Raw genomic sequence first — 27,983 nt, 5'->3', positions numbered from 1 at the left:
GAATAGCTTTGTTGAATTTCCATAGTGCCAAAGATGCACAGCACTGGTTCTAGCCAATTACAAGATCTCACTGATGCGACTGGCCTTAAAGCTGATCTCAGTGTTTCCCAGCGAGGGAACATAACGTTGATTCCACTTTTAGACCTTGGACTGTGCCTCTGATGGGAGGCAGAGGAACATCCAGGAGTCCAGGGGACCTTTTGCTAGCTTTGGAAAGGACATGACATGCTCTTGGGACTGATTTCTTTGAGAATGGAACTTAGGTAAAGTGACCTGCATATTACACCAATCAGATGAGGCATATAACAGCACAGAGAGACCCCGAGGCTGAGGTGTGACTCTAACCTCGACCTCTACGGGCACAGCAATATGGCTGTGGGGGGCCTCAGATCACAGTAAAAATCAACTTGAAGCATCGGTCTCTGTCAACCCGAGATGGACAGAATATTGAGCAACGAGCCTCATTCTCAACTTGTGCCCCATTGCTGCTTATGAAACCTCAGACACTATGACCTACCTCTCAAGTATCCAGCAAGGGTGTTGGATATAGACAAATGCCCACTGGAATTCAGCTTGAAGTGTAGATACACTTAAGATGCAACATTAAATGTAAGCAAAGTGTGGCTGGAGATAATGTGGAGCAGCCTGGCAAAGGCTGAATGTTGGTTCTTAAGCATTATTTAAGGGGGAAAAGAAACGGGTTGGTAAAAGCTTGTTTTTCCATGAATAAACGAGCATTGTTTTACGTACCAGCGAAGTTGACAATCATTTTAGAGAAAGAGATTACACATGGGGGTGGGACTGAGGAAGAGGCGGCTGGCTCACAAATAGAGAAAGCTAGGAAACAGCGTGTGAGGGAGGATAGGCAGGTGATAGAGAAGGGACGCGCTCAGACCGAAGGTTGAGATGTGTCTATTTTAGCGCAAGGAGTGTTGTGAACAAAGCGGATGAGCTTACAGTGTGGATCAGTACTTGGAGATATGATGGGTGGCCATTACAGAGACTTGGATGGCTCAGGGACAGGAATGGTTACTTCAAGTACCGGGTTTTAGATGTTTCGGAAAGGAGGGAGGGAGGGAGGCAAAAGAGGTGGGGGCATGGCACTGTTGATCAGCGATAGTGTCACGGTTGCAGAAAAGGTGGACAGCATGGAGGGATTGTCTACAGCGTCTCTGCGGGTGGAGGTTAGGAACAGGAAGGGGTCAATAACTTTACTGGGTGTTTTTTTTAATAGGCCGCCAAATAGTAACGGGGATATCAAAGAGCAGATAGCAAAACAGATCCTAGAAGGCAACATCCTTGTAAATGAGTTTGTTAGGTGTGCTCAGGAAGGTTTCTTGACACAGTATGTAGATAAGCCTACAACAGGAGAGACTGTACTTGATTTGGTATTGGGAAATGAACCTGGTCAGGTGTCAGATCTCTCAGTGGGAGAGCAATTTGGAGATAGTGATCATATTTCTATCTCCTTTATAATAGCATTGGAGAGAGACAGGAACAGACAAGTTAGAAAAGTGTTTAATTGGAGTAAGGGGTATATTTAAGGTTGTCAGGCAGGAAATTGGAAGCTTAAATTGGAAACAGATGTTCTCAGGGAAAAGTACGGAAGAAATATGCCAAATATTCAGGGGATATTTATTGGAGTTCTGCATAGGTACGTTCCAATGAGACAGGGAAGTTATGGTAGGGTACAGGAACCGTGGTGTACAAAGGCTGTAATAAGTCTAGTCAAGAAGAAAAGCTTACAAAAGTTTCTGAGAGCTAGGTAATGTTAGAGATCTAGAAGATTATACAGCTAACAGGAAGGAGCTTAAGAAGGAAATAAGGAGAGCCAGAAGGAGCCATGAGAAGGCCTTGGTGGGCAGGATTAAGGAAAACCCCAAGGCATTCTACAAGTATGTAAAGAGCAAGAGGATAAGACGTGAAAGAATAGGACTTATCAAGTGTGACAGTGGGAAAGTGTGTATGGAACCGGAGGAAATAGCAGAGGTACTTAATGAATACTTTGCTTCAATATTCACTAAGGAAAAGGATCTTGACGATAGTAGTGATGACTTGCAGCAGACTAAAAAGCTTGAGCATGTAGATATTAAGAAAGAGGATGTGCTGGAGCTTTTGTTAAGCATCAAGTTGGATAAGTCACCAGGACCGGATGAGATGTACCCCAGGCTACTGTGGGAGGCAAAGGAGGAAATTGCTGAGCCTCTGGCGATGATCTCTGCATCATCAATGGGGATGGGAGAAGTTCCAGAAGATTGTAGGGTTGTGAGTGTTGTTCCTTTATTCAAGAAAGGGAGTAAAGATAGCCCAGGAAATTATAGACCAGTGTGTCTTACCTCAGTGGTTGGTAAGTTGATGGAGAAGATCCTGAGAGGCAGGATTTATGAACATTTGGAGAGGTATAATATGATTAGGAATCGTCAGCTTGGCTTTGTCAAGGGCAGGTTGTGCCTTACGAGCCTGATTGAATTTTTTGAGGATGTGACTAAACACATTGATGAAGGAAGACTAGTAGATGTAGTGTATATTGTGGATTTCAGCAAGGCATTTGATAAGGTACCCCATGCAAGGCTTATTGAGAAAGTAAGGAGGCATGGGATCCAAGGGGACCTTGCTTTGTGGATCCAGAATTGGCTTGTCCATAGAAGGCAAAGAGTGGCTGTAGATGGGTCATATTCTGCATGGAGGTCAGTCACCAGGGATCTGTTCTGAGACCCTTACTCTTCGTTTATAAATGACCTGGGTGAGGAAGTGGAGGGATGGGTTAGTAAGTTTGCTGATGACACAAAATTTGGAGGTGTTGTGGATAATGTGGAAGGCTGTCAGAGGTTACAATGGGACATTGATAGGATGCAAAATTGGGCTGGGAAGTGGCAGATGGAGTTCAACCCAGATAAGTGTGAAGTGGTTCATTTTGGTAGGTCAATTATGATGGCAGAATATAGTATTAATGATAAGACTCTTGGCAGTGTGGAGGATCAGAGGGATCTTGGGGTCCGAGTCCATAGGACACTCAAAGCAGCTGCGCAGGTTGACTCTGTGGATAAGAAGGTGTATGGTGTATTGGCCTTCATCAATTGTGAAATTGAATTTAGGAGCCGAGAGATAATGTTGCAGCTATATAGGACCCTGGTCAGACCCCATTTGGAGTACTGTGCTCAGTTCTGGTCACCTCACTACAGGAAGGATGTGGAAGCCATAGAAAGGGTGCAGAGGCGATTTACAAGGATGCTGCCTGAATTGGGGAGCATGCCTTATGAGAATAGGTTGAGTGAACTTGGCCTTTTCTCCTTGGAGCAATGGAGGATGAGAGGTGACCTGATAGAGGTGTATTAGATGATGAGAGGCATTGATCGTATGGATAGTCAGAGGCTTTTTCCTAGGGCTGAAATGGTTGCCACAAGAAGGCACAGGTTTAAGGTGCTGGAGAGTAGGTACAGAGGAATTGTCAGGGGTAAGTTTTTTTTACCCAGAGTGGTGAGTGCGTGGAATGGGCTGCCGGCAATGGCGGTGGAGGCGGATACGATAGAGTCTTTAAAGAGACTTTTGGATAGGTACATGGAGCTTAGAAAAACAGAGGGCTATGGGTAAGCCTAGAAATTTCTAAGGTAGGGACATGTTCGGCATAACTTTGTGGGCCGAAGGGCCTGTATTGTGCTGTAGGTTTTCAATGCTTCTATGTTTCTATTGCATTATTGATAACATTTTTTGGACTGGTACTGGAACAATGTTTCTAATGGTGTTAAAAATCCCATAGGAACACCATGGGTAGAATTTCCTACCAAGAACCAGGAATGAGTATGATATTGCACCACTGCAGATTAACACCATTTTCGAACAAGACGCGTTCTTTTTAAAAAAAACAAACATATTCATTTACAATCAACCTACAGATAAAATTAGATCTTAAAATAAAACCTGGAACTTTCACCATAACCATTTATGACCTTTTTTTAAAATAAGCAGGATAAGCACGCTGGTTGTCTGGTTTTAGATGCATTTTTGGCAAAAAAAGCCATTCAAAAGTTCAGAGCAATTTTTTCCATCAATGCTGTCCACGCTACCTGCAGCTTACCTTTGCTGCCAGCTGTGATAAAATGCTGTTCTTTGCTCATCACCCCCAGCGCAGTGAAATCCTCATCTTCTGGTAATAATATCACTGCTTCCACAGCCTATCAAGAATCAAATTAGGTTTACAAAGAAATTAAGATATTACTAACGAAATTAGACAGCCATTCTTTTGGAGAGAAATTGCTACTTTTCAACAGATCAAGGCACAGTAATCACTGTTCCCAATACAAACAGCAGGCTATAAATTTAAATGTTTATCCAGGAACTTTTTAAATAAGATGAGGGTTTCTGCCTTCAGTGGTCCAAGCCCATCACCTGTCTGACTGGGCGAAAAGGAAATTTCCTCAACTCCTCTTTGATTATTCTAGTAGTTACCTTGAATCTATGCCCCTTAGTTACAAAACTCCCCTAGGGAAATGTGTCTTTCTTAGTTCAATCGAACTGGGTGCCTAGAAATATTATGAACCTCAGCCTCCCCTCCTCCAAGCAAAACAACTCCAACAAAGCCAACTTCGACTTGAACCCCACGTTCTATATGCCTGGGGATAGAGACAGGCACCTTCTCAGTCACCTCTCTGGTATCACAGCTTCTTGGAAAGTTGTGATCAGAGCTCTACACAATGACCTGACCATTTGATAACAGTTCAATCTTGCTCTTATTCTGTACCTTAACCAAAAAAACAAGTATCCAGCAAACCTTTTTAACCATCTTATTTGGGTCCTTTAGGTATGTGGGAATACTTACCTACCCTGTTTTCCCACCCAATTGTATCATATTATCACTCTCTAGATCATAATTCTATTTAACATTTTCCCATCCCCGACCAATCCCAGCAGTTTCCTCTACTGTCAAACCAAGATAGCCAACAATTGCATTTCAAACGTCTGAAAAATGATATATAACACAAAGCAACAGTCTAGCACCTTCTTGCAGAACTCCAGTGTGATCACTGGAACATTGATCAAACCTGATCATATCTTGCTTCATCCCTTGAGCCAGAAAGTTTAAAAAAAAAGTTAATATCTTTACTTCTGCACAAAACAGTTTCAGGACTCTCTAACAGATTGTGCACGTGGTCCACAAAGTCAATCCCAATTACCTCCATAAAACTGGGACATGGGGGGGGGGGGGGGGGATGGTAAAGAGAAAATACTGAGAAGTGTATTTCTGCTGGCTAGCATCCAAATGGATAATTTCCCTGAATCTGTCCTCATTTCTTTACTTGCAGGTGGGAGCCACAAGAAATATGGGAGGTTGATGGGCATGACAGCAAAAGCAGACAGGTTGCTTGGAAAGAAATGAGAGAGTGGATCTGTTTCAAGAGTTGGCAAAGACTTGTAGGCTGCATGATCTTCACATCTAGGAAATAAGAAAATATAAAATAATGACTCTGAAAGGGTGGTCAAGGCAAAACTGTGCAAGGAGACCATCTAATGAATAAAAGAAGCAATTGCACCACCTGCTGGAGGAACTTAGGAAGTCAGACAGCATCTATGAAGGGTAACAAACAGTCGACGTTACAGGCCGCGACTCTTCATCAGGACTGCACATCAGATCTTGGCCCAAAATGTCGACCGCCGATTCTCCCCTTCCTCACGGATGCCGCCTGACTTGTTGCGCTCCACCAGCATTTTGTGCATTGCTCAAAATCCCAGCATCTGCAGAATCTCTCGTGTTTATCAATTACACCATTTGCAACCTGGCTTAACTCCTTCTCTGATTTGGTTAACTGGAGAACTGTTCAAAATTACCCTTTTACCCTCAAAGGCTGCCTGATGGATCTTGAACTGAAATTAATGTGTTGAATGCAAAACAACATGGAAAGATATGAAGCTTATGGAAGGAACCAACACTTAGAAGCTTGACAAAGTTGCCAAGGGTTGACTGTCACCTGAATTGTCTATCAGTGCTCACTGGCGTTGGGGTAACATGACAGATTACTGTCGGGAATTTACCCTGAGACAAGTTGACAACCTTAAGCAAGATTGAATTACGATAATTAACAATTAGGTCCGAAACAGTGTATTAAATTTGGGTGTTCAAATAGGAATATTTTATTCTCAGCACTTAAATACCTAATGCCTGTTTTCACCTTTTGACCACAAATGACAACCCACGTGCACATCTGAAAGAAAAAAAAATCTACCTAGCTGAAAGTCACATGGTGAGGATAATAGCAGGAATTTATTTTATATAAAAATTTCACACTTCAGGAATTACGTTAATGTTAGAAATTCTTGGTTCAACTCACTTCAAACACAGGAATTGTTCTCTGTGATTTGTACGTCGTCAAGTCCCACACAGTGCATATTTTATCTCGGCCAGAGCTATGGAAAAAGAAAGCTTTATTAAGCTAGAGTGTTAGACTAAATCTTCACTCTAGTTTGCATATCATCTTTAAAATTACATCTTTAAAATTAGCTACAGTGCATTAACATCATCAAGATCTGAGATGTCATCTAGCAGTAGTGCATGCACAAAATATCGATGAGTAAATGTTTAGAACAAACATGGTATTTCAATTTTTTTTTAAATGGCCACATGTAAAGGAAAACAAAGGAGCAAATTTGTTCAGCTGTAAAACTAAACTCTGTTTATTGCTTACAAATTACAAACATTTTTTCCAGCAAACACTCTGTACAAGTCTATTGATTAACTCAAAATGCAGGACTAGAACAGCAAGATACACTGTATATCACATAGCTATCACTAATGTTGGCAGTACCTGACAAGCGTGTTTCCATCCAAAGTGAAAGCCAATGAAGTCACAGCACTGTAGTGAGCATCCAGTATCATCATACACTTGCTGGTGTTCAGATTCCAGACTCGTATTTTATTGTCCATCGCAGAGGAGAAAAGTTGGAGACGTGATATGTCAGGATGAAATTCAACAAGGCTGCCAGTGAAGAGTAGCATGGGGAAGAGGTAAGTTTAAAGTTCAAAGTAAATTTATCAAACTACAATCCTGTCGCCTTATACAACCCTGAGATTTGTTTCCTTGTGAGCATGCACAGTAAATCCAAAAAACAATAGAACCACACCCCGCAGGACAGACAAAATGTGCAAAAGACATCAGAGAAAAAATAATAATAAATAAGCAATAAATATTAAGAACACGAGACGAGGAGTCCTTGAAAGCATCAAGAACACAAGGAGTAATCAGTTTCATCCTATTTCACTTTTAGCAAAAACATAACCACCTCACCAGACAGACCTTGGAGTAATTATATTCTAGACTTTTTGACTTTTAATGCAATGTTTTTTAAATTCTTAAATCATTGCAGCCAAGTGTAACAAATTTCAACATTAGGTCAGTTAATTTTCCTTACTGGACAACTCCAAAAGAGCCCTTCAGATTGTGGGTACAATACTGCTTGATAACATCCCAGATCTTGATGGTGCTATCACATCCACCTGAAAAACAAAACCAGCAAATATAAGTATCTTACATAGAACACAGAAGCTTACAGCGTAGAACAGGTCCTTTCACTCACGATGTTGTACCGACCTTTTAACCTACTCCAAGCTCCTCTTACATAACCCTCCATTTTTCTATCATTCATGTGCTTATCTAGGAGTTTCTTAAATACCCCTAATGTATCTGCCTCTGCCACAACCCCTAGCAGGGAGCTCCACACACCCACCACTGTGTAAAAAAAACTTCTCTGACATGCCCCAATCACCTTAAAATTACACCCCCTTGTATTAGCCATTTCCATCCTGGGAAAAAGTCAAGTTCTCCACTCTCTAGAGAAGTACAGCACAGAAACTGGCTCTTCAGCCCATCTAGTTAAACTGTCTACTCCCACTGACACCTGCATCAGGACCATACCCCTCCGCACTCCTAGCATCCATATACACTTTCAAACTTCTCAAACACTGAAACTGAGCTCACTTGCACTGGCAGTTTGTTTCACACTCTCACCACCCTCTGAATAAAGAACTGTCTCCCTTGTTCCCTTTAAACTTTTCACCTTTCTCTCTTAATCCATGACCTCCAGTTGTGGCCTCGGTGGGAAAAGCCTGCTTGCATTTACCCTATTTATACCCCTCGTAATTTTGTGCACCTCTATCAAGTCTCCCCTCAATCTTCTATGATCCAAGGAAGGAAGTCCTAACCTATTCAACCTTTCCTTATAACTCAGGATCAGGTCCTCCCGGCAACATCCTGGTAAATTTTCCTCAGTATTCAACCTTGTATCTTTTCTGTAGATAGGGGACCAAAACTGCACACAAAACTCCAAATTAGGCTTCACCAACATCTTGTATAACTTCAACATAACATCTCAACTCCTGTACTCAGTACTTTGATTTATGAAGGCCATTCTGCCAAAAGCTTTCGTTATGACCTGTGATGCCACATTCTATCAATTATTGACCTGTATTCCCAGACCCTCTGTTCTACACCAATCCTCAGAGAGCTACTGTTCACTCTGTAAGACCTACCCTGGTTACTTCTACCTAAGTGCAACACCTCACACCTGTCTGCATGAAATTCCATCTGCCATTTTTTCAGCTGGTTCTGACCCCACTGCAAGCCACGATAGTCTTCCTCACTGTCCACTACATCCCTAATCTGCAAATTTGCTGATCCAATTAACCACATTATCACCCAAACAGTTGATATTAGATGACAAACAGCAACAGACCCAGCACGGATTCCTGCGGCACTCCACTAGTTACAGGCCTCCAGTCAGAGAGGCAACCATCTACTACCACTCTCTGGCTTCTCCCATAAAGCCAATGTCTAATCCAATTCACTACCTCATCTTGAATGACAAGCAACTGAACCTTCCTGACCAACCTCTCATGTGGGATCTTGTCAAATGCCTTGCTAAAGTCCTGTAGACAACATCCACTGCCTTGCCTTCATCCACTTTCCTGGTAACTCTATGATCGGTTAGATATGACTTATCACACACAAAGCCATGCTGATTATCCCTCATCAGTCCATGTCCATCCAAATATTTATATATCCGGCCCCTTAGAATACCTGCTAATAACTTTCCCACTACTGATATCAGGCTCTCCAACCTACAATTTCCAGGTTAATTTTTAGAGCCTTCCTAATACAGCAGAACGACATTGGCTATCCTCAAATTCTCTGCTACTTCACCTGTCACCAAAAATGATTCAAATATCTATGCCAGGGCCCCCTAATTTCTGCACTTGCCATCCACAGGGACCGAGGGAACATCTTGTCAGGCCCTAGGGACTTATCCATCCTAATTTGCCTCAAAACAGCAAACACCTCCTCCTCTATAATCTGCATAGGGCCCATGAAGTTGATGTTGCTTTGCCGAACTTCACCAGACTCTATTTTCGTCTCCTGAGTAAATACAGACACAAAAAAATCTGTTTTAAGACTTCCTCCATCTCTTTTGGCTCCGTGCATGGACTACCATTCTGATCTTCCAAAGGACCAGTTATGTTAAGAGCAAAAGGATTGCCAGAGACAAATCTGTAGAATCCCTTGGGACTCTCCTTCACCTTGTCTGCTAGGGCAATCTCACGGCTTCTTTTAGCCCTCCTGATTTCTTTAAGCACTCTCTTGCATTTATTATACTCAATAAGCATCTCTTTTGCTCCTACCTGCCTACACCTGCTAAGCACTCCCTCTCTATGCCTAGCATTGTGCACACTTCTACCAAGTAACCTCTCATCCTCCTTCACTCCAAACAGAAAAGGCTTAAATCACCCAACTTAAGACATGCCCTTAATAGTTTCATATCTATACAGTACAAATCAAACAAATTGACCACATGACCTAAAATGATAATTAGTGAATAAATATATATTAAAAACACAATACCATCTCTCCCACAAAGGTGGAGAGGAGGACAACAGTACGTAGAACAACTTCACTTGTATATTGCTCTCCAAATTGAACCATTACCCTGACATTCATCACTTCTGGATCTCAGTCCTGGAACTCCCTACCCACTGCACTAGCACTACAGCAGTTCAATCTGGCAGTCACTATTACCTTCGTGTGGACAATCATGACTGGGCAAGCCTGTACTCTGAAAGCAGATAAAAGCAATAAAAGCAGGTAAGGAGTCATACCTGTGGCCAACAAAGTTGAGGTAGAGTCAAAAGCCATGCTAGCCACTGGACTAGTGTGGATAGCTTTCCATGTACGAATACACACATTCTCTTTCCAGTCCCACTGTTTCAAGAGTAAGGCACGACTGCCAGTCACCAGGATCTGTCAAGCAATATGTAAGAATCAAAGTTCAAAGTAAATTTATTATCAAAGTTTGTATACATATGTCACCATATACAACTCTGAGGTTCACTTTCTTGTGGGCATACTCAATAAATCCAACAGAAAGAATGAAAGGCCGCACAACCCAGTCTGCAAAAGACAAATCAAAAAGGAAGAAGGAATAATAAAAAAATTAGCAATCAATATCAAGAATAGTGAAGTGGGATTAAGCATCATCTAGATGCAGCAGGACGGATAATACAGCAGGTAGGTTACAGACCCTCATTGAAATTTGCACATCTTATCAAATCCAATAGTCAGCAAAGATGGGATACAGCTTTGCCATAGCTTGCAGCAGATTCAGACAACGCTTGCACTCTTGTAAACAAGACCTAGTTAAATTGCACAAGGCTCAGTTGTCAACTGCATCTATGATGCTCTCAACCAGCAATTTCAGACTTACAGATCCAAATCATATACTGTAAGTGTAGGACAAATGGGTATCTAAGTGGTGACTGGAAAACAAGCCCCACCCAACAATTTCTAGGTAACATACCCATCCTAGTTTTCTACAGAATAACTGATTATGACTGGCAGTGCTACAGTCACCATATAACACAGTGAGGTAAATCACTGTGCTCTAATTGGGAGGTACAGATCAATGTCTTAATTGGGAGGTACAGATCAATGTCTTCTCATATGGATAATATAATGGATCTACTGTTACATAGAGCTGGTTAGATATACAGGCCAGACTTAAGAAAAGCACATAGACTTTCTTGAATTAGTTAGCTTTATGTAGAAGCTTTATATTTCAAATCCTTCAGTTCAAGTAGGATTCAAAGGTTTCAAAGGTACAATTTAATGTCAGAGAAATGTATACAATATACATCCTGAAATGCTTTTTCTTCACAACCATCCATGAAAACAGAGGAGTGCCCCAAAGAATGAACAACAGTTAAATGTTAGAACCCCAAAGCCCAAGCTCAGATTCATTCTCAGTACCTCCGGAAACTTAGTCTATTACCATAATTGCTGTTACCACAGTACACCAATGCAGGCTAGCACAGCAAAATATCAGAACTAGCATAATCATACATTTATTCCTAAATTATAGTTTGAAAGTGTGTAAAGCATTTCAGTTTCAATAAATACCTCATCATCAGGGCTTACGCTGAAGCAGGTAATATCTTCCTGATCCTCCTGCAAGGAAAATGAGAATATTGAGACAATTCAAAGCAATATACACTCATGAGACTAGCTAAAGATACCCTGCAACATAAAAATACTACAAAGTAATTGTAAACTATTTTGCCACCAACACAATTTATAAGGAGGTATATTATGAGCCTTTATGTCCCTTTGATTAAAGTGATGACCAGCTTTGTATAATACTCCACAACTGTTACCCTCTAACAGAATAAATAGTACTTTCAAAGATTCAAAGTGCATTTATCGAAAAAGTATGTATGCAGTATATAACCCTGAGATTTGTCTTCTCACAGACAGCCACAAAACAAAGAAACATTATGGAACCTGCTCAAAAAAAAATTAACATGCAACGTGCAAAGAACAAATCGTGCAAACAGCAGAAAGCAAGTGAAAAATACAGAATATAAAACATCAACCTACAGTCATTGGAACAGTCTAGGAATGTTCAGTTAGTTCAGTTCGATTTAGTGCTGTGTCGTTTGTTGGCTGCAGACCGCACAGCCAGTCCGCCCCTATCAAATTGCACAAAACAATTAAAGAGAGTAGCCAGAAGCACATAACATGAACTATGGAGTCCAATTCACAATCCATGTCAATTAAAACTTGCCCAAGACCCAAGACGCCGGCAACATTGAGCGAGAAGGAGAAAGAGAGACTGGTCAAACACAAGCAACTTCCTTCGGGAGCAGTGCACGGAAGGGAGAGAGAGAGACCAGTCAAATACAGGCAGACTGCGCTGAACATCTGTTTGCCTTCTGCTCTTGTCCACATTGATCTGAATATTGCTTGATACTTTAATCAGGGAGAAATCGAGTGTCTAGGCTTTTGGGGCTCCAGATCACTCACTCTACTTGAAACCTCACCCAATTCCCTCAGAGAGCGCGAAGCCCCAGATTGCTCAATCGGCCCAAAAACACACCATCAAAACATAAATCCCAGATTCCAACAGCAGCAGAATCATATCTGAAAGTAGTAGTAAACAAAATAGTTTTGTGAACTGTCTGCTGGATGTCGCCTTTGGTCGCATTGATCTCGGGCGCCATCTTCTTCAAACATTTTAGATAGAAACCAATTAACAACGCCAAGTATTCCAGAAGTAAAATACCTACAAGTTTACCAATTTCCTTCTTCAACTAGAGTCCTAACATAATTTCCTTAAGGTTTTGTGAGTCAGTACATTGTATCATGGAAGCCTGAAATGTGCAAGGATCTGAAGTCCAGCAGTAGTTCCCAAACACACTAAGACAAGGGGCCTGACTTGTTCTGTAACCAGCCAGCATGAAAACCATAATACACAGGAGCAGAATGAGGCTGTTCAGCCCAATGAGTCTGTTTGACCATTCCATCATAGCTGATTTATTGTTCCTCTTAACCCATTCTGCACGTGGCCTATCAGCAGCATCAACAGAGCTTTACCAAGAGGGATTTCTTGCAGGTCGGTGGCGGTTATTTAAAAAGGGAGCCTCAGGAGTGTTTGTCCATCGTACGTGGCCTATCAGCGGCTATAACCGGAGCACAAATCCTGAGATAGATAGCAGGGAAGGTTCAGGGATAAAAGGGTGACACTGCATAGCGGAGTGGTCATCGACAGAGTGATCTGAGGCAGAGCAGTAGGGCTTTGGCCTAAATTTATTTGTATCTAAAATAGAAAATTTATACTTAAGTACTTTGAGATCATAATATCCATCAATTTGAATCAACAAAAGCAAAGCAGACACCTTGGAGAGTTGTTACAGGACAAAGGTGTGATGCTGAAGATGGGACCTCCCGGTACCCTGGCCAGTATGTCTTGCAGAAGGCTAGATAGTGGAGGCCTCCAAATCAATGGGGCAAATCATACACAATCTGACCCATTGCCCAACCTATTGCTATTTTTTAAATATTCATTAACAAAATAAATACAAAATATGTTAAATTAACACATGTAACAGAAATACTAACAATACTCTTCCACATTGAAGACAGGCTCTAAAACAAAATAGTGAAGGATTCAAGATGGTTATAAATCATTCAGTGGCTACCAGCTACTCTTAAATTGACAATCACATCAGATGATGGCTAAAGCAGCGACTGAAGGACTTTAGAGAGGTCTCAAAAACAGCAGACTTTGACTTTTACACTCAAAGCTGGAGCTTGGACACCAGGTTCAATTTTTGTGAACTGAACTATGAGTACAACCTTGAAATAGAACATGAGCTACTTCTGGTTCTGATGAAGGGTCATCAATGTGAAATAGTAACTCACCTCAAATATATTGCTTAGCCTGCTAGGTATGTCCTGTGTTCTTTGCTTTCATTTCAGATTTCCACCATCTGCATCTTTTACTGTTCAATCTGTGTTTCAATGCAGTATGAGACTTAGAAACTGCTCCAGACAGGACAGGAGGTGCTGGGGTGGGTAGTTTAGAAGGTGATGTGCTCCTTCCATGGTTTATGCAGAGCTTCCACATGGTCCTAACACACAGACTCTAATCTCTCAACATCATCTCAAATGCTCCACTTCTACTTTTTGAGTTATCACGAGCCAAAGAAATGAATGTAACAGTGAGGATTTATAACTCCCTGTCCCTAAGTAAGTTTCGAGTGCATTTTGAATAATATCCTTTGTGCCTCTATTGGGCAAATGTTAAAAGTTTAACCACTGGACTTCAATGCTGGGAATCATGGCCTGCTACTGGACATATTGGCTTGTTAGTAGCAGATTGAGGGAACATTGCACCAACAATGGCCAGCAGCATTTATTTTGGTTATTTTCCTCAAATGCGCAGAGGACATGCTGGCACATCAATGTCTTTAGGGCACTCGTGGTCAAGCATATGTTCAGGGGTGGAGACAAGTGTACAATACTAGGTCCTCTGATGACATGGAGGCAAAGTTTCTCATGCAGACTGTGTCTTGTTTTGCAGTAATAGATTCCCAGAAGCAACGGGTATGAGCATTCATACTAAAACATGAATAGTCCAGCACCCCGTCAGTTATTCCCTACCTGTTCAATGCTCTTTGAGATCTTTCCTGTTGCAACGTCTAAGATATTGATCTTAGTTCCACATGAGCAGAACATATATGTTCCATGTTTATTCATCTATATTGGAAGAGACAAGAATAGCATTTTTTTAAGAACATGGCAAAACTCATTTTAAAAAATTTCAAATTTTTTCCAATGGAGAACAGGAGATTAAAGTATAGCAAAATAACCCATAAAATTTGTGAGAAGAGATCTAGCACTTTCTCAGTGTACGAAAGAAATAAACTCTTCTCTGGCTTCCAGCTAGGTACAGGCATCAATTATAACCGACATTTCAATGACATTTTCTGCCATCTTCATCCCTGATAAAGATGCCAGAGTTTGTCTTCATAATCAGGGATGAAGATAGCAAAATTTGTCATCGAAACGTCGGTTATAATCGATACTTGTACCCAGCTGGAAGCCCGAGAAGAGTTTATTCACCATAAAATGGTTGTTTTGATGAAACTTCTTGCATTTGTAGAAGCTCTAATATGGAAAAAAAAAACAGAATTCTGGAAGTACTCAGCAAATGATGCAATATCAATGAAAAAAGATACAGGGTCAATATTTGGGGCCAAAGATGTTTTAATAGAACTGGTTCTTGACCTTTGATGCCAACTAAATGCTGCTGGACATGGTGAGCACTTACAGAATTCTGGTTTTGTTTTGGTTATCCAGCATCTGCAGTTTAACTCAAACTTCGAATGCTGACCAATGACATGAAACAAAGTGAATTGTCTCTCTCCACACAGCAGCTGCCTGATTATGTACAGCAATTTTTTTTTAATTTTAGAAAGTTAGCATCTGTAGTATTTCACTTTTAATGAAAGGTGTTCTGTTTGCATTACAAAAATAAACAGAATATATGCTCCAATTCCATTCTGTTAAGTGAGCAAACATTGGGGAAAAAGACAAAAGACGAAGAAAAGAGAATCAGTTGGTAACTACAAATATTAAAGCACAAATCAAAATTTCATCAAACTGAAAAATACCTGTACTTTTCCTCCTTTGTAAAATGGCTCAATTTTGCTGGAAATAGCATAGCTGGAAGAGATGCAAATATTGAATTACACAGTAATCAAGAAAAGAATTTAAAACGATTTTAAAAAACTAAATAGGGCTGGAAATAAACTAAACAATTATCACTTGTTCGTCCAGTAATGCATCATTACTGGATGAACAAGTAGCAGGAATACCCATGCACAGTCCTGGATGGGCTTTCTGATGACCAGACCTGTCATTTATTAAGTAGATCAATACCATTTCACCTATCAGTGGAGGATCCACAACTTTGAGGGACACAAGATATAATTACAGCATTCTCACTATATGAGCCATACATCAGATCTCTATCTGCACTGTATTCCCTGTTCGGCATTTATTATTTGTATTATGGTAACTAGTCACGTGCGTGGGGGTACGGTAAATACATAGGGAACAAGCTATGTATTTGTACTTTGTTCTGGGCAGCTTGGAACTGGAGACCGATGGATGTCACATCTTTTGTTGACCGCTTAATGGCATGGCTTCAAGATTGTATGTCTTGCTAGTTGCTAATAAAGGATCAAATATGTTTCTTCGACTTTGTGGAACATCATTACTGGAAAATTGCGGGACACATCATACAGGAATAATAATCCGTGGGGGTCACCAGCTGCGGTTTGTTAGAATAGGCTGCTACGCTCTGTCGGCAATGATTGGCTGCTATACCCACCCCTCAGTTTAATTCATTGCTTGCTACCTGCCTATCCCTCACTTCTCTGCAAAGACCTCCAGCCATGGACTCACAGCAACATATAATTCCACTTACGAGCAGTAAGGCACCCAAAGTCCTCAGTAATGCATAAAACCAATCCAGTTTTAATGATTTCCTCGCTACTCCATGATCCAATTAATCTTGTATAGTGTCACAACTAAGATCACATAACACTTAATAACTCATTTAAGATTATTTTTTGCAGAAACTCAGCTGGACCAGCCCTATAAATACAATGGCTACAAGAGCTGAGAGGCTGGATGTCCTGTAGCAAGCAACTGTTCTCCAGACTACCCAAGGCACAAGTTGGGAATGTCATGGAATACCCTCCATTTGGCTGGATGACTACAGCATCGACAATTCTCAAGTTCAACACCTGCAGGACTAAGCAGCCTGGTTGATCAGCACCGATAAACATTCATTTTCTCCATCAGCATTGAGAGCAATGCGTACCATCTACAGAATACATTGCATTTATCCACAACAGATCCTCCAAAATCTACAACCTTTGCCACCAAAGATAAGGATACCAGGTGTATAGGAGAACCACCTGCAGGCTCCCTTCCAAGTCACACACGACATGAGCTCCTCAGGGGCTCAAGTGTGTTGTAGATAGTGATAGCTTGAACTTAATTGGAAACTGGAAGTAGTGTATTTTATGAAGTCTAAATATTGCATAATATATTGTAGTTATTTGAATAATTTTTTCCATTAAAAAATTGACTTTGAAATACAGAGTATTCTGGTTAATTGGAACAAATGCTTATTTGGGATAACTCTTAAAGAACAAAAACTAACATTCCCTTCTTTTATTTGGGACATGATGCTGCTTAACTGGGACAGATTATTGCTGCACAGTTTCTAACTAGCATCTAGTGTGCACTTGTGTGGCCATTAGTCACTGCACCGTGCTTAGAGTGAAGTTTTTAAGTAGCGTCAGTTGCATGTGTTGTGTGTTGAAAAGTCGCAGGGATCTTTAAATACTGATAGTTGGCAAGAAATTAGCAGTGAGAGAATTTAAAACCATTTTGCTCACTGCAATTTCAATCATTCAAGCTTGGAGATGCCAGAAATGCACAGAAGTAAAAAAAAGTATTTCACTACTTTAAGTAAGAAAATACAAAGAATTTGAAGGTATCAACAACAATCTTGAATAATACAATGAAAGTGAAGATGTGGAGGATGCAATATTCAAAAACATTGTATGACGGCAGTCCATTATCTACACTAGGTGTCTGCGCTGATTTTGCTAATTTACATGGCAGTGAACACTGGATGAATTCTATTGATAACTATCTGGAACTAATACAGTTTTATAGTACTGTAGTAGTTTTGGTAGTGTTCTAACTTGTTCTGTATTTCATTTAAATGCATAATTTGTTACTCAGTTGTCTTTTTTTTTAATACATTTTTTACCATTTCCATGAAATTCTGGCTAATTGGAACAGCTACTTAATTGGCCAAATAACCAGAATCCATTGTATATTGTTAATACTTTATAATACTGGGTCTTAATGCAAAACATTGACAATTCCTTTGCCTTACGGATGCTGCTCAACCTGCTTAATTTTTCCTATCATTTGTATAATTTCTCTTGATTCCAGCATCTATAGTCTCATGTTTCTGTATGGTGGAACTTCCTACTAATAACACTGTGGGAGTATCTTAATCAGGAATGCAGCTATTCAAAATAGCAGCTTACCACCATCCTCAAAGACAATTACGGATGGCCTTGCCAGCAATAATTGATCTCCAAAATGAATAAAAACACTAATTCAGTATTTACAATAGTACAAGTATAAATCCAGTTTGACTCAGTAGAGTCGTGTCACATCAACCTGTTTTTTGGTCACCGAGTTATAGGAAAGATGTCAACAAAATAGAGAGAGTACAGAGGAGATTCACTAGAATGTTACCTGGGTTTCAGCACCTAAGTTACAGAGAAAGGTTGAACAAGTTAGGTCTTTATTCTTTGGAGCGTAGAAGGTTGAGGGGGGACTTGATAGAGGTATTTAAAATTATGAGGGGGATAGATAGAGTTGACATGGATAGGCTTTTTCCATTAAGAGTAGGGGAGATTCAAACAAGAGGACATGAGTTGAGAGTTAGGGGGCAAAAGTTTAAGGGTAACATGAGGGGGAATTTCTTTACTCAGAGAGTGGTAGCTGTGTGGAACGAGCTTCCAGTAGAAGTGGTAGAGGCAGGTTCGGTATTGTCATTTAAAAGAAAATTGGATAGGTATATGGACAGGAAAGGAATGGAGAGTCAGGTCGGTGGGACTAGGTGAGAGTAAGCGTTCGGCACGGACTAGAAGGGCCGAGATGGCCTGTTTTCATGCTGTAATTGTTATATGGTTACTTGGTTTTTGCACCTATACCAATCCAGTTTCAAATTAAGTACTGAGAGGAGAGTAACTTCTCCCATACTCTGGTGAAGAAATTGCAGAATAAAGCTACTAGCATGTGCACAGCTCTACTTTTGCTGGAACCCAAAATGCCTTGACCAGCCACATGGTGAATACATACTTGTCATCAATCATAATTCTTTTCTGTATTTTGTGTTGTTATATAAATTAAGCCTCTGTCACTTGAACTGGACAAAATGCTTTTCCACAGCAAAAAAAAAAGAGCTGCTGAAGAAATACCATCATCCTCACAATCCTGAGAAATTGCAGAGCCTGGGCCTCTGTACCTCCCTCTGCAATTGGATCCTCGACTTCCTAAAAGGAGGACCACAATCTGTGTGGATTAGTGATAATATCTCCTCCACGCTGACGATTAACACTGGCGCACCTCACTGGTGTGTGCTTAGCCCACTGCTCTGCTCTCTCTATACCCATGGCAGTGTGACTAGGCACAGCTCAAATACCATCTATAAATTTGCTGATGATACATCCATTGTTGGTAGAATCTCAGGTGGTGACAACAGGGTGTACAGGAGCGAGATATGCCAACTAGTAGAGTGAGGTCACAACAACAACCTGGCACTCAACGTCAGTAAGATGAAAGAGCTGATTGTGGGCTTCAGGAAGGGTAAGACAAAGGAACACATACCAATCCTCATAGAGTGATCAGAAGTGGGGAGAGTGAGCAGTTTCAAGTTCCTAGGTGTCAAGATCTCTGAGGATCTAACCTAGTCACAACATAATCAATGCAGTTACAAAGAAGGCAAGGCAGTGGCTATACCTTATTAGGAGTGGGAAGAGATTTGGTATGACAACAAATACACTCAAAAACTTCTATAGATGTACCGTGGAGAGCATTCTGACAGGCTGCATCACTGTCTGGTATGGGGGGGGCGGGGTGCTACTGGACAGGACCAAAAGAAACTGCAGAGTGTTGTAAATTCAGTTGGCTCCACCTTGGGTACTAGCCTACAAAGCACCCAGGACATCTTCAAGGAGTGGTGTCTCAGAAAGGCAGCGTCCATTATTAAGGACCTCAAACACCCAGGGCATGCCCATTTCTCACTGTTACCATCAGGTAGGAGGTACAGAAACATGAAGGCACACACTCAGTGATTCAGGAACAGCCCCTCTGCCATCCGATTCCTAAATGGACATTGAACCCTTGAACACTTTTTAAATATATATTATTTGTTTTGCACAATTTTAATCTATTCAATATACGTATACTGTAGTTGATTTATTTATTATTATTTTCTTTTGTTATTTTCTTCTACATTATGTATTGCATTGAACTGCTGCTGCTAAGTTAACAATTTTCACGACACATGCTGGTGATAATGTAAGACTCAAAATTAAGATGTGCGTTTCTGACAGGTCCGGGTTAAAGTCAAAGGACAAATGTGATTTAATTATGTCTAGGGACAAATATGATTTAATTATGTTTAGGGACAAATGTGATTTAATTATGTCTGGGTTAAAGTCTGTAAACAAGTGTGATCTAATTATGAATGCAGAAGCCTTGACAAAATTAACTGTTTGTGGAATCATTGAAGTCCTGAGATATGGACTATTGTTTTACAGAAATGTGTAAAAAAAACAACTCCAAATATGGAATGGGAAAACACTGTGTACCTCCCGAGTCAGGGAGGAAGGGTGGTAAGGAAGAAGGATAAAACCTGCTGCCCTGTAAGGTTCAGGGTTCCCTTCTCTGAAGGCACCCAGCTCTGCAGACCTGTTAATAAACTTTGTTTCCTTGAATTTGTCTTGAAGCCATTATTCGGGAGCGTGGCTCGTTTCTGACAACTTGGGGGCTCGTCCGGGATCCACACTCCAGCCGTGAGGGGGGCAAGGAAGGACATCGGAGAAGGTGCACCCTGCTGAGTTCGGCAGTCCCTGATTCCTTGCTCGTCGCCCCGCGCGGCTTGAGCGAGTGATATCCGGCGGACTCAAGGAAACAAAGAGGGGTTGTCAAGGCAGTTGAGACAGTGAGCGATCGAGTAATTTCTGTGCACAGGACCCAGGTAAGAAATTGAATTCCTGTAGAGACGTAGTACACAAGAATTGTGGAACTGCGGGGTTCCTGCAGGTGATTTCTCCTGTAGAGACGTAGTACATGAGAATCGTGGAACTGCGGGGTTCCTGCAGGTGATTTCTCCTGTAGAGACGTAGTACATGAGAATCGTGGAACTGCGGGGTTCCTGCAGGTGATTTCTCCTGTAGAGACGTAGTACACGAGAATCGTGGAACTGCGGGGTGCCTGCAGGTGAATTCCTGGGCGATCGCGGTAATACAGGTTCCGGAATTGGACAGGAGTGACCGAGCTAGGTGGGTCACATTCAAATTAAATTCCTGCAGAGACGTAGTGCACGAGAATTGTGGAATTACGGGGTGCCTGCGGGTGGATTGGAACCGAGCAAGTCCTCGAGATGGGGAATAAGGGGTCTAAGAGAGAAAAGGGTAAAGGAAATCCAGGCGCCAATGATGAAAAATACCCCGGGGTACCCCCTGATAGTCCGTTGGGACGGATGTTAGAAAATTGGGATTATGGGAGGCGAAAAGGGAAGTCAAAGAAAAAATGATACAGTACTGTGAATTCTGGTCCCGCCAGCCGATCCAAGGGTCGGCTGTGTGATGGCCTAAGTTCGGGTCTAGCGAGGATTGGGTACAACAAGCCCTTAATCTGTACGTGAATTCAAAACCTAACGTTAAACCCGAAGAAAGTGATTATGCCCTATGCTGGTTACCAACGACAAATAGTTATAAATTGAAAACGATAAATGAAGCGGGACAGAAAAAGAATACATGGGAGGTGCTCGACCACCTGCCGCCCCATATGTGCCCCCTACCGCTCCGCAAATCGAAGACCCTGAGACGGAGGTTGGCCAACAGCTGATTCGTGTTGAATTTGTATCGAAAGCATGGCCAGAAAAAAAAACTGGAAAAGCTAGAAGATTGGAATACTAAACCCTTAAGTGAACTACTTAGGGAGGCACAGAAAGTGTTTGTAAGAAGGGATGAAGAGAAGCAGAAGACGGCAAGGATAATGGTCCAGACAGTGCGACAAGTAACCGCAGATAGTAGAGAGAGAGACGGGGACCATGGTTGGATCGAGGTAGTAGCCAGGAGCAAGGAGGAGGGCTAAGGAAGGCTTTAAGCTGCAACGAAGAAGGACACTTCAGGCGCGAGTGCCCCAGATACCGACGGGAAGTGCGCTCGTAAGCTATGATGGAAGATGAAGACTAGGGAGGTCGGGGGTTCCACCCCTTGGGGATGAATTATCGGCAGGAACCCCTGGTAAATTTAAAAGTAGGTCCCCAAGGGTCAGATACAACCTTTATGGTAGATTCGGGTGCCGAAAGATCTAGCGTAATCCAGATACCTCCCGGCGCCCGAACCGGAACAAAGGTAATGGGAGTATCCGGTATTGGAGGCAAAATAATACAAGTACCTGTTATAGAAAACGTGAAAATTGAACATGAGGATAGGGTAACGGGACAGGACCTACTTTTGTTACCCTCTGCGAGATTCAACCTGCTCGGGCGGGATCTGCAAGTCAGGCTAGGCATCGGGACTGTGCCCAGGAACGGGAAGATAATGGTACAGCTGTTTGCCCTCAGGGAAGAAGACGATAGGAAAATAAGCCCGGAGGTATGGTACCAGGAAGGGAACCGGGGGTGTTTGAACGTCCCCCCTTGCAAATCTCACTATTACCTAACAGTTCGCCAGTACAGAGAAAACAGTACCCTATTTCAATGGAAGGAAGAAAAGGGCTGCAGCCAGTGATGAAGGACTGATCGCTGACGGACTACTGGAGGAATGTATGTCACCGTATAATACACCAATACTCCCGGTGCGCAAGCCAGATGGGACTTATCGGATGGTACGAGACCTGCGGGGTCTAAATGCAGTTGTCCAGACCCGATACCCGGTAGTGCCCAACCCTTACACACTGATGAGTAAGATCTCCCCTGACCATGAATGGTTCAGTGTAATAGATCTAAAAGATGCCTTCTGGAGTTGCCCGCTAGAAGAGAGCAGTCGTGACATGTTTGCGTTCGAATGGGAAAATCCTACGACGGGGCGGAAAAGACAACTCCGGTGGACGGTCCTGCCACAGGGGTTCACCGAATCACCTAACCTACTTGGGCAGGTCTTGGAGCAAGTACTAGCGGAATTCCAATGTGCTCCAGAGAGCCAACTGCTACAGTATGTGGATGATCTATTACTATCCGGGCCAACACAGGAAGGGGTGCAGGAAGACACCATCAGACTACTGAACTTCCTGGGGAAGCAGGGGCTGCGGGTCTCAAAGAAAAAGTTGCAATTTGTAGAAAAGGAAGTAAGGTATCTGGGACACTGGGTCAGTAAAGGACAGCGATGCATTACCCCAGAAAGGATAGCTGGAATAACGGGAATGTCACTACCACGTACCAAGAAGGAGATACGACAGTTCCTGGGGTTAGTGGGGTATTGTCGAATCTGGATTGAGAATTATACTCCCCTGGTGAAATTTCTGTACGATAAGCTGGGACAGGATGAGCAAGCGGTAAAATGGACTAAGGAGGAAGAACAAAAGTTCAACCACATTAAGGGGCAATTGATCCGTGCTCCGGTGTTAGCCTTACCAGCCCTGGAAAAACCATTCCAACTGTATGTCAGCAATGCCAAAGGAATGGCCCAAGGGGTACTCACCCAACTAAAAGGAGGAAAGCGGCAACCCGTGGCCTTCCTGTCAAAAATGTTAGACCCGGTATCGCGTGGATGGCCCACCTGTATCCAAGCAGTGGCAGCGACAGCGGTATTGGTAGAGGAAGCCCGGAAACTAACCTTTGGAGGGAAGATCACAGTGCATTCTCCACACTCGGTCAGCACCTTACTGGCCCAGAAGGCACACCGGTGGCTGACTGACTCTCGCATTTTAAAGTACGAGACTCTCCTGATGACCGGAGAAGACCTGAACTTCGCAAAAGATTCCAGTTGCAACCCAGCCCAGTTCCTATATGGAGGACTGGAGGAAGAGGAGTCAGAGCATGACTGCATTGAACTTCTGGACTTGCAAACGAAAAGTCGGGAAGACTTACAGGAAGCTCCTCTGGGAGAAGGGCAAGAGCTATATATAGATGGATCGTCTTGATGTATTGATGGGATACGGCATAGCGGATATGCCATCATCGACGGAGAAACGGAAAGAATAGTGGAGTCCGGGAGATTACCGGGAAATTGGTCGGCCCAGTCGTGCGAACTATACGCACTCCAGAGGGCTCTGAGGATATTGGAGAAGAGAATCGGAACCATATACACTGACTCTAAGTACGCCTATGGGATAGTACATACCTTTGGGAAGATATGGAAAGAAAGAGGACTGATAACGGCCAGGGGAAAGGGACTGGCACATGAACAAATGATAAGTATGACACTGGAAGCCCTGGCCTTACCAACTGAGATTGCAGTAGTACATGTACCCGGACACCAAAAAGGGTCAACACCTGAAGCGGTGGGGAACCGTCTAGCAGACGGGGAGGCCAAACGAGCAGCAATTGAAGAACCGATACAGCTCCTGACCTTGATACCAGTGAGGGAAGGACTTACTAAACAACCTGTGTTTACTCGAATGGAGATTGATAGCATGAACCAACTAGGAGCCCGAAAAGACACTGATGGTAAATGGACGGTCCCTGATGGGAGACAGGTACTAAATAAGGAAGTAACCCGCAACATCCTCCCAACAGTTGCACCATCAAACCCACTGGGGAGTACAGGCCATGTGTGATACAATTCTGAGGGACTATGTATGCAAAGGAATATACACACTGGCCCAGCAAGAGGTAACTGGATGTCCGACATGCCAGCGGATAAACAAGAAAGTGATGCGATCTACTCCAAAAGGTGGCCAGCCACTGGCCATGAGACCGTTCCATAGAGTCCAAATCGACTTTACCGAGCTACCCCCAGTGCAGAGATGGAAGTACCTGTTAGTAATAGTGGATCACTTTACCCACTGGGTGGAAGCATACCCGACTACCAAAGCTGATGCGCCTACGGTAGCCCGAATACTACTTGAGAACATAATTCCCAGATATGGGATCATGGGGTCCATAGACTCGGACAGAGGGACACACTTTGCCTCCAGGACGCACCAGTTAATTTGTGATGCACTGAGTATCCAATGGAAATACCATACCCCGTGGCATCCCCAGAGTGCGGGAAGAGTAGAACGAATGAACAGCACCCTAAAGGCACAACTGACCAAGTTGATGTTAGAAACCAAACTACCATGGACTAAGTGTCTCCCTATTGCCCTTTTAAGAATACGAACAGCGCCCCGCAAGGACATAGGAATATCCCCATATGAGATGTTGTTCGGACTCCCGTATTGGAATAAGGTGGAAGGGTACCCCACGCTACAAGGAGGTGATATCTTTGTAAGGGACTATTTACTGGCACTATCCCGTTCCTTTGCAGAACTGCGGAAAAAGGGTCTCTTGGCCCAGACTCCGCTGCTCGATTTTGCTTTACATCAGATCGTGCCTGGAGATTGGGTTCTGGTAAGGACCTGGAAGCCGGAGAAGTTACAGCCACAGTGGGAAGGCCCTTTCCAGGTCCTGCTAACAACAGAGGCGGCTGTACGGACAAAAGAAAAAGGGTGGACACACGCATCCAGGGTAAAAGGACCGGTGAAGCCCGAAAGCCGCACTGAGTGGACCTGTGTTCCCGATGAAGAACCGATGGTGGTGAGGCTAAAAAGGCAGCAAAAATGAACTCTATGTGGACTGTAACATTATTGACTGTAATATATTTGATTCTATATGTCGGGGAAATTGAAGGGAAATGTGACAAGTGCAGAACCGTGGTACGAGTGGGGCAGAGGGTGTTCCCAGGATCATTTGTGTCCCACTCGCATGTGAATGATCAATGCTATGATTTAAGCAAGAGAGAAACATGTTGGGAGAATAGTAAACCTTATTACCAAGCCTATAATAAAGGATACATGGGACAGGGGGGGGGACCATGAGAAGTCTCAGCTGTCCCAGGAAAGACCGGAGTTCTTCCTCCTGCCTCAGGAGGGTGACCGGAAGCTGGGAATTAAGCTGTTTGATTCATTAAGGAGAGAAACACGGGAGATAAAGGTGGGCGAGTGGGGTGATGAGTGGCCACCGGCTCGCATCATTGAATACTATGGGCCAGCGACCTGGGCCCAGGATGGGTCGTGGGGGTATCGCACTCCTGTCTACATGTTAAACCGAATTATTAGACTGCAGGCGGTGGTGGAAGTGATAACCAATCAAACGGCACTGGCATTGGAGCTGTTGGCAAAACAGCAGAGTCAGATGTGAACAGCAATATACCAGAACAGGCTGGCTGTGGATTACCTATTGGCCTCTGAAGGCGGGGTATGTGGTAAGTTCAATCTTACAAACTGTTGCCTTAAGATAGACGACAGTGGAAAGGCCGTGTTAAAAATATCCGACAAAATTCGGAAACTGGCCCACGTGCCAGTACAAACCTGGAGAGCCCTGGGGAACATGAGTTGGCTAGACGGGCTACTGGGAGGTAGATGGTGGCGCACCGCTCTCCTAGTAGCAGGCGGGGGTCTAATGATTCTCTTACTTTTGCCGTGTTTGATTCCTTGTATACGAACACTGATCAGGCGCAGTATATTCCAGCTCCAGGCAGTAGCGATACCCCATCATGGGACAAACGAGCTAAAACTTATGCTATTAAAGAAAAAGGGTGGTGGGCCCCCTGGGAGTGAGAGAAATGCTAGCTGAAACGCACATCTTAAAAAGAAAAAGGGTGGTATTGTAAGATTCAAAATTAAGATGTGCGTTTCTGACAGGTCCGGGTTAAAGTCAAAGGACAAATGTGATTTAATTATGTCTAGGGACAAATGTGATTTAATTATGTCTGGGTTAAAGTCTGTAAACAAGTGTGATCTAATTATGAATGCAGAAGTCTTGACAAAATTAACTGTTTGTGGAATCATTGAAGTCCTGAGATATGGACTATTGTTTTACAGAAATGTGTAAAAAAACAACTCCAAATATGGAATGGGAAAACACTGTGTACCTCCCGAGTCAGGGAGGAAGGGTGGTAAGGAAGAAGGATAAAACCTGCTGCCCTGTAAGGTTCAGGGTTCCCTTCTCTGAAGGCACCCAGCTCTGCAGACCTGTTAATAAACTTTGTTTCCTTGAATTTGTCTTGAAGCCATTATTCGGGAGCGTGGCTCGTTTCTGACAGATAATAAACCTGATTCTGATCTCAACGCGCCAGGGAGCATCTGTAGGAATGGATAGTCAACGTCTCACGTTAATACTCTTCATGTAAACACATGAAGTTATACATGAAGGGCCTGGACCAGAAACGTATCCCTTCATAGATGCTCAATTGCTGATTGACCAGGCTGAGCTCCTTCCAGCACTATTTGTCGTTTTCAAAGACATCTGAAACCATGAATACCCAATATAATGAGTGCTTATTTATGAGATCCTGAATTCAGTGACCTTAAAGTGAAAGATTACAGCAACAGGGTAACAGGGGAGCAGCGTTCATGACCGGATGAAGAAAAGCTGATGGCAAACCCACTTAAAGCATGCAGCGGCACTCATCTCTTAACAGGGGAAGCGGGAGGAGGGTTTGCTGGCGGCACTCACTTTGTCTTGAACTGCACCCCACCGGCAGCCATCGTTTCGGCCCCTTCACTTCACGCTCACACCACATCAGCAAAAAACAAGGCGATCTCCACCAGGCTGCTGCCTCGCAGCACGTTTCCAGCAAACGGGGACTTCCGGTGCGCTCTGATGACATCACGAACAGCGTCCACATTATTTCGGTCCCTCGTTCCCATAGCAACAGGGCGGTAAAGCGTTCATCCGTCCGCTCGCTGTCAGCGTCCAACTCCGGTTCAAACTGTTCCCGTGGGGGGGTTTTGTTTTGGCCAGGTGAGTTTAGTTTTAACAAACACGAGAAAATCTGCAGATGCTGGAAATTCACGCCACACATACAAAATGCTGGAGGAACTCAGCAGGTCAGGCCGCCTCTTTGGAAAATAGTTAACAGTCGACGTTTCGGGCCAAAACTCGTATCAACACGTTTGCCAGTAATATTGCACTCGATCGCCGCATTGCCATTGTCTCAGCCCCATGAAGCAAGCTGGTCATTCAGCATTTGTGGGGGCAAATAGACAAGTGGACGTTTCGTGTCTAGACTCTTCATATGAACATCCCTCTGAACATGGCAGCACAAGTAGGAACAAGGGAAATATTATCTCATTGGAGCCTGCGCCACTATTCAAAGTTCAAAGTAAAATTATCATAATAGTACA

The 27,983-nt window shown here is 42.9% G+C and overlaps 1 protein-coding gene across 1 annotated transcript in view; it reads right to left on the bottom strand.

Moving 5' to 3' along the window:
* tbl3 (transducin beta like 3) overlaps positions 1–27,450 on the bottom strand; it is a 76,964-nt gene extending 49,514 nt beyond the window's left edge. The window contains exons 1-9 of the mRNA XM_073060731.1: positions 27,313–27,450; positions 15,491–15,542; positions 14,478–14,573; positions 11,436–11,483; positions 10,139–10,280; positions 7,402–7,486; positions 6,798–6,968; positions 6,324–6,399; positions 4,076–4,172 (exon numbers count right to left, since the gene is read on the bottom strand). Of these exons, the coding sequence (XP_072916832.1) occupies positions 4,076–4,172; positions 6,324–6,399; positions 6,798–6,968; positions 7,402–7,486; positions 10,139–10,280; positions 11,436–11,483; positions 14,478–14,573; positions 15,491–15,542; positions 27,313–27,344 (799 nt within the window). The 5' untranslated portion in view covers positions 27,345–27,450. The remainder of the gene's footprint in view (positions 1–4,075; positions 4,173–6,323; positions 6,400–6,797; positions 6,969–7,401; positions 7,487–10,138; positions 10,281–11,435; positions 11,484–14,477; positions 14,574–15,490; positions 15,543–27,312) is intronic.
* Between the last annotated feature and the right edge of the window lie 533 nt (positions 27,451–27,983).

The sequence above is a fragment of the Hemitrygon akajei genome, chromosome 11, assembly GCF_048418815.1.
Source record: "Hemitrygon akajei chromosome 11, sHemAka1.3, whole genome shotgun sequence".
In the NCBI taxonomy this organism is placed as follows: Eukaryota; Metazoa; Chordata; class Chondrichthyes; order Myliobatiformes; family Dasyatidae; genus Hemitrygon; species Hemitrygon akajei.
Note: the sequence above shows the minus strand (reverse complement) of the source record. Positions and strands in the feature narration are given on the sequence as shown.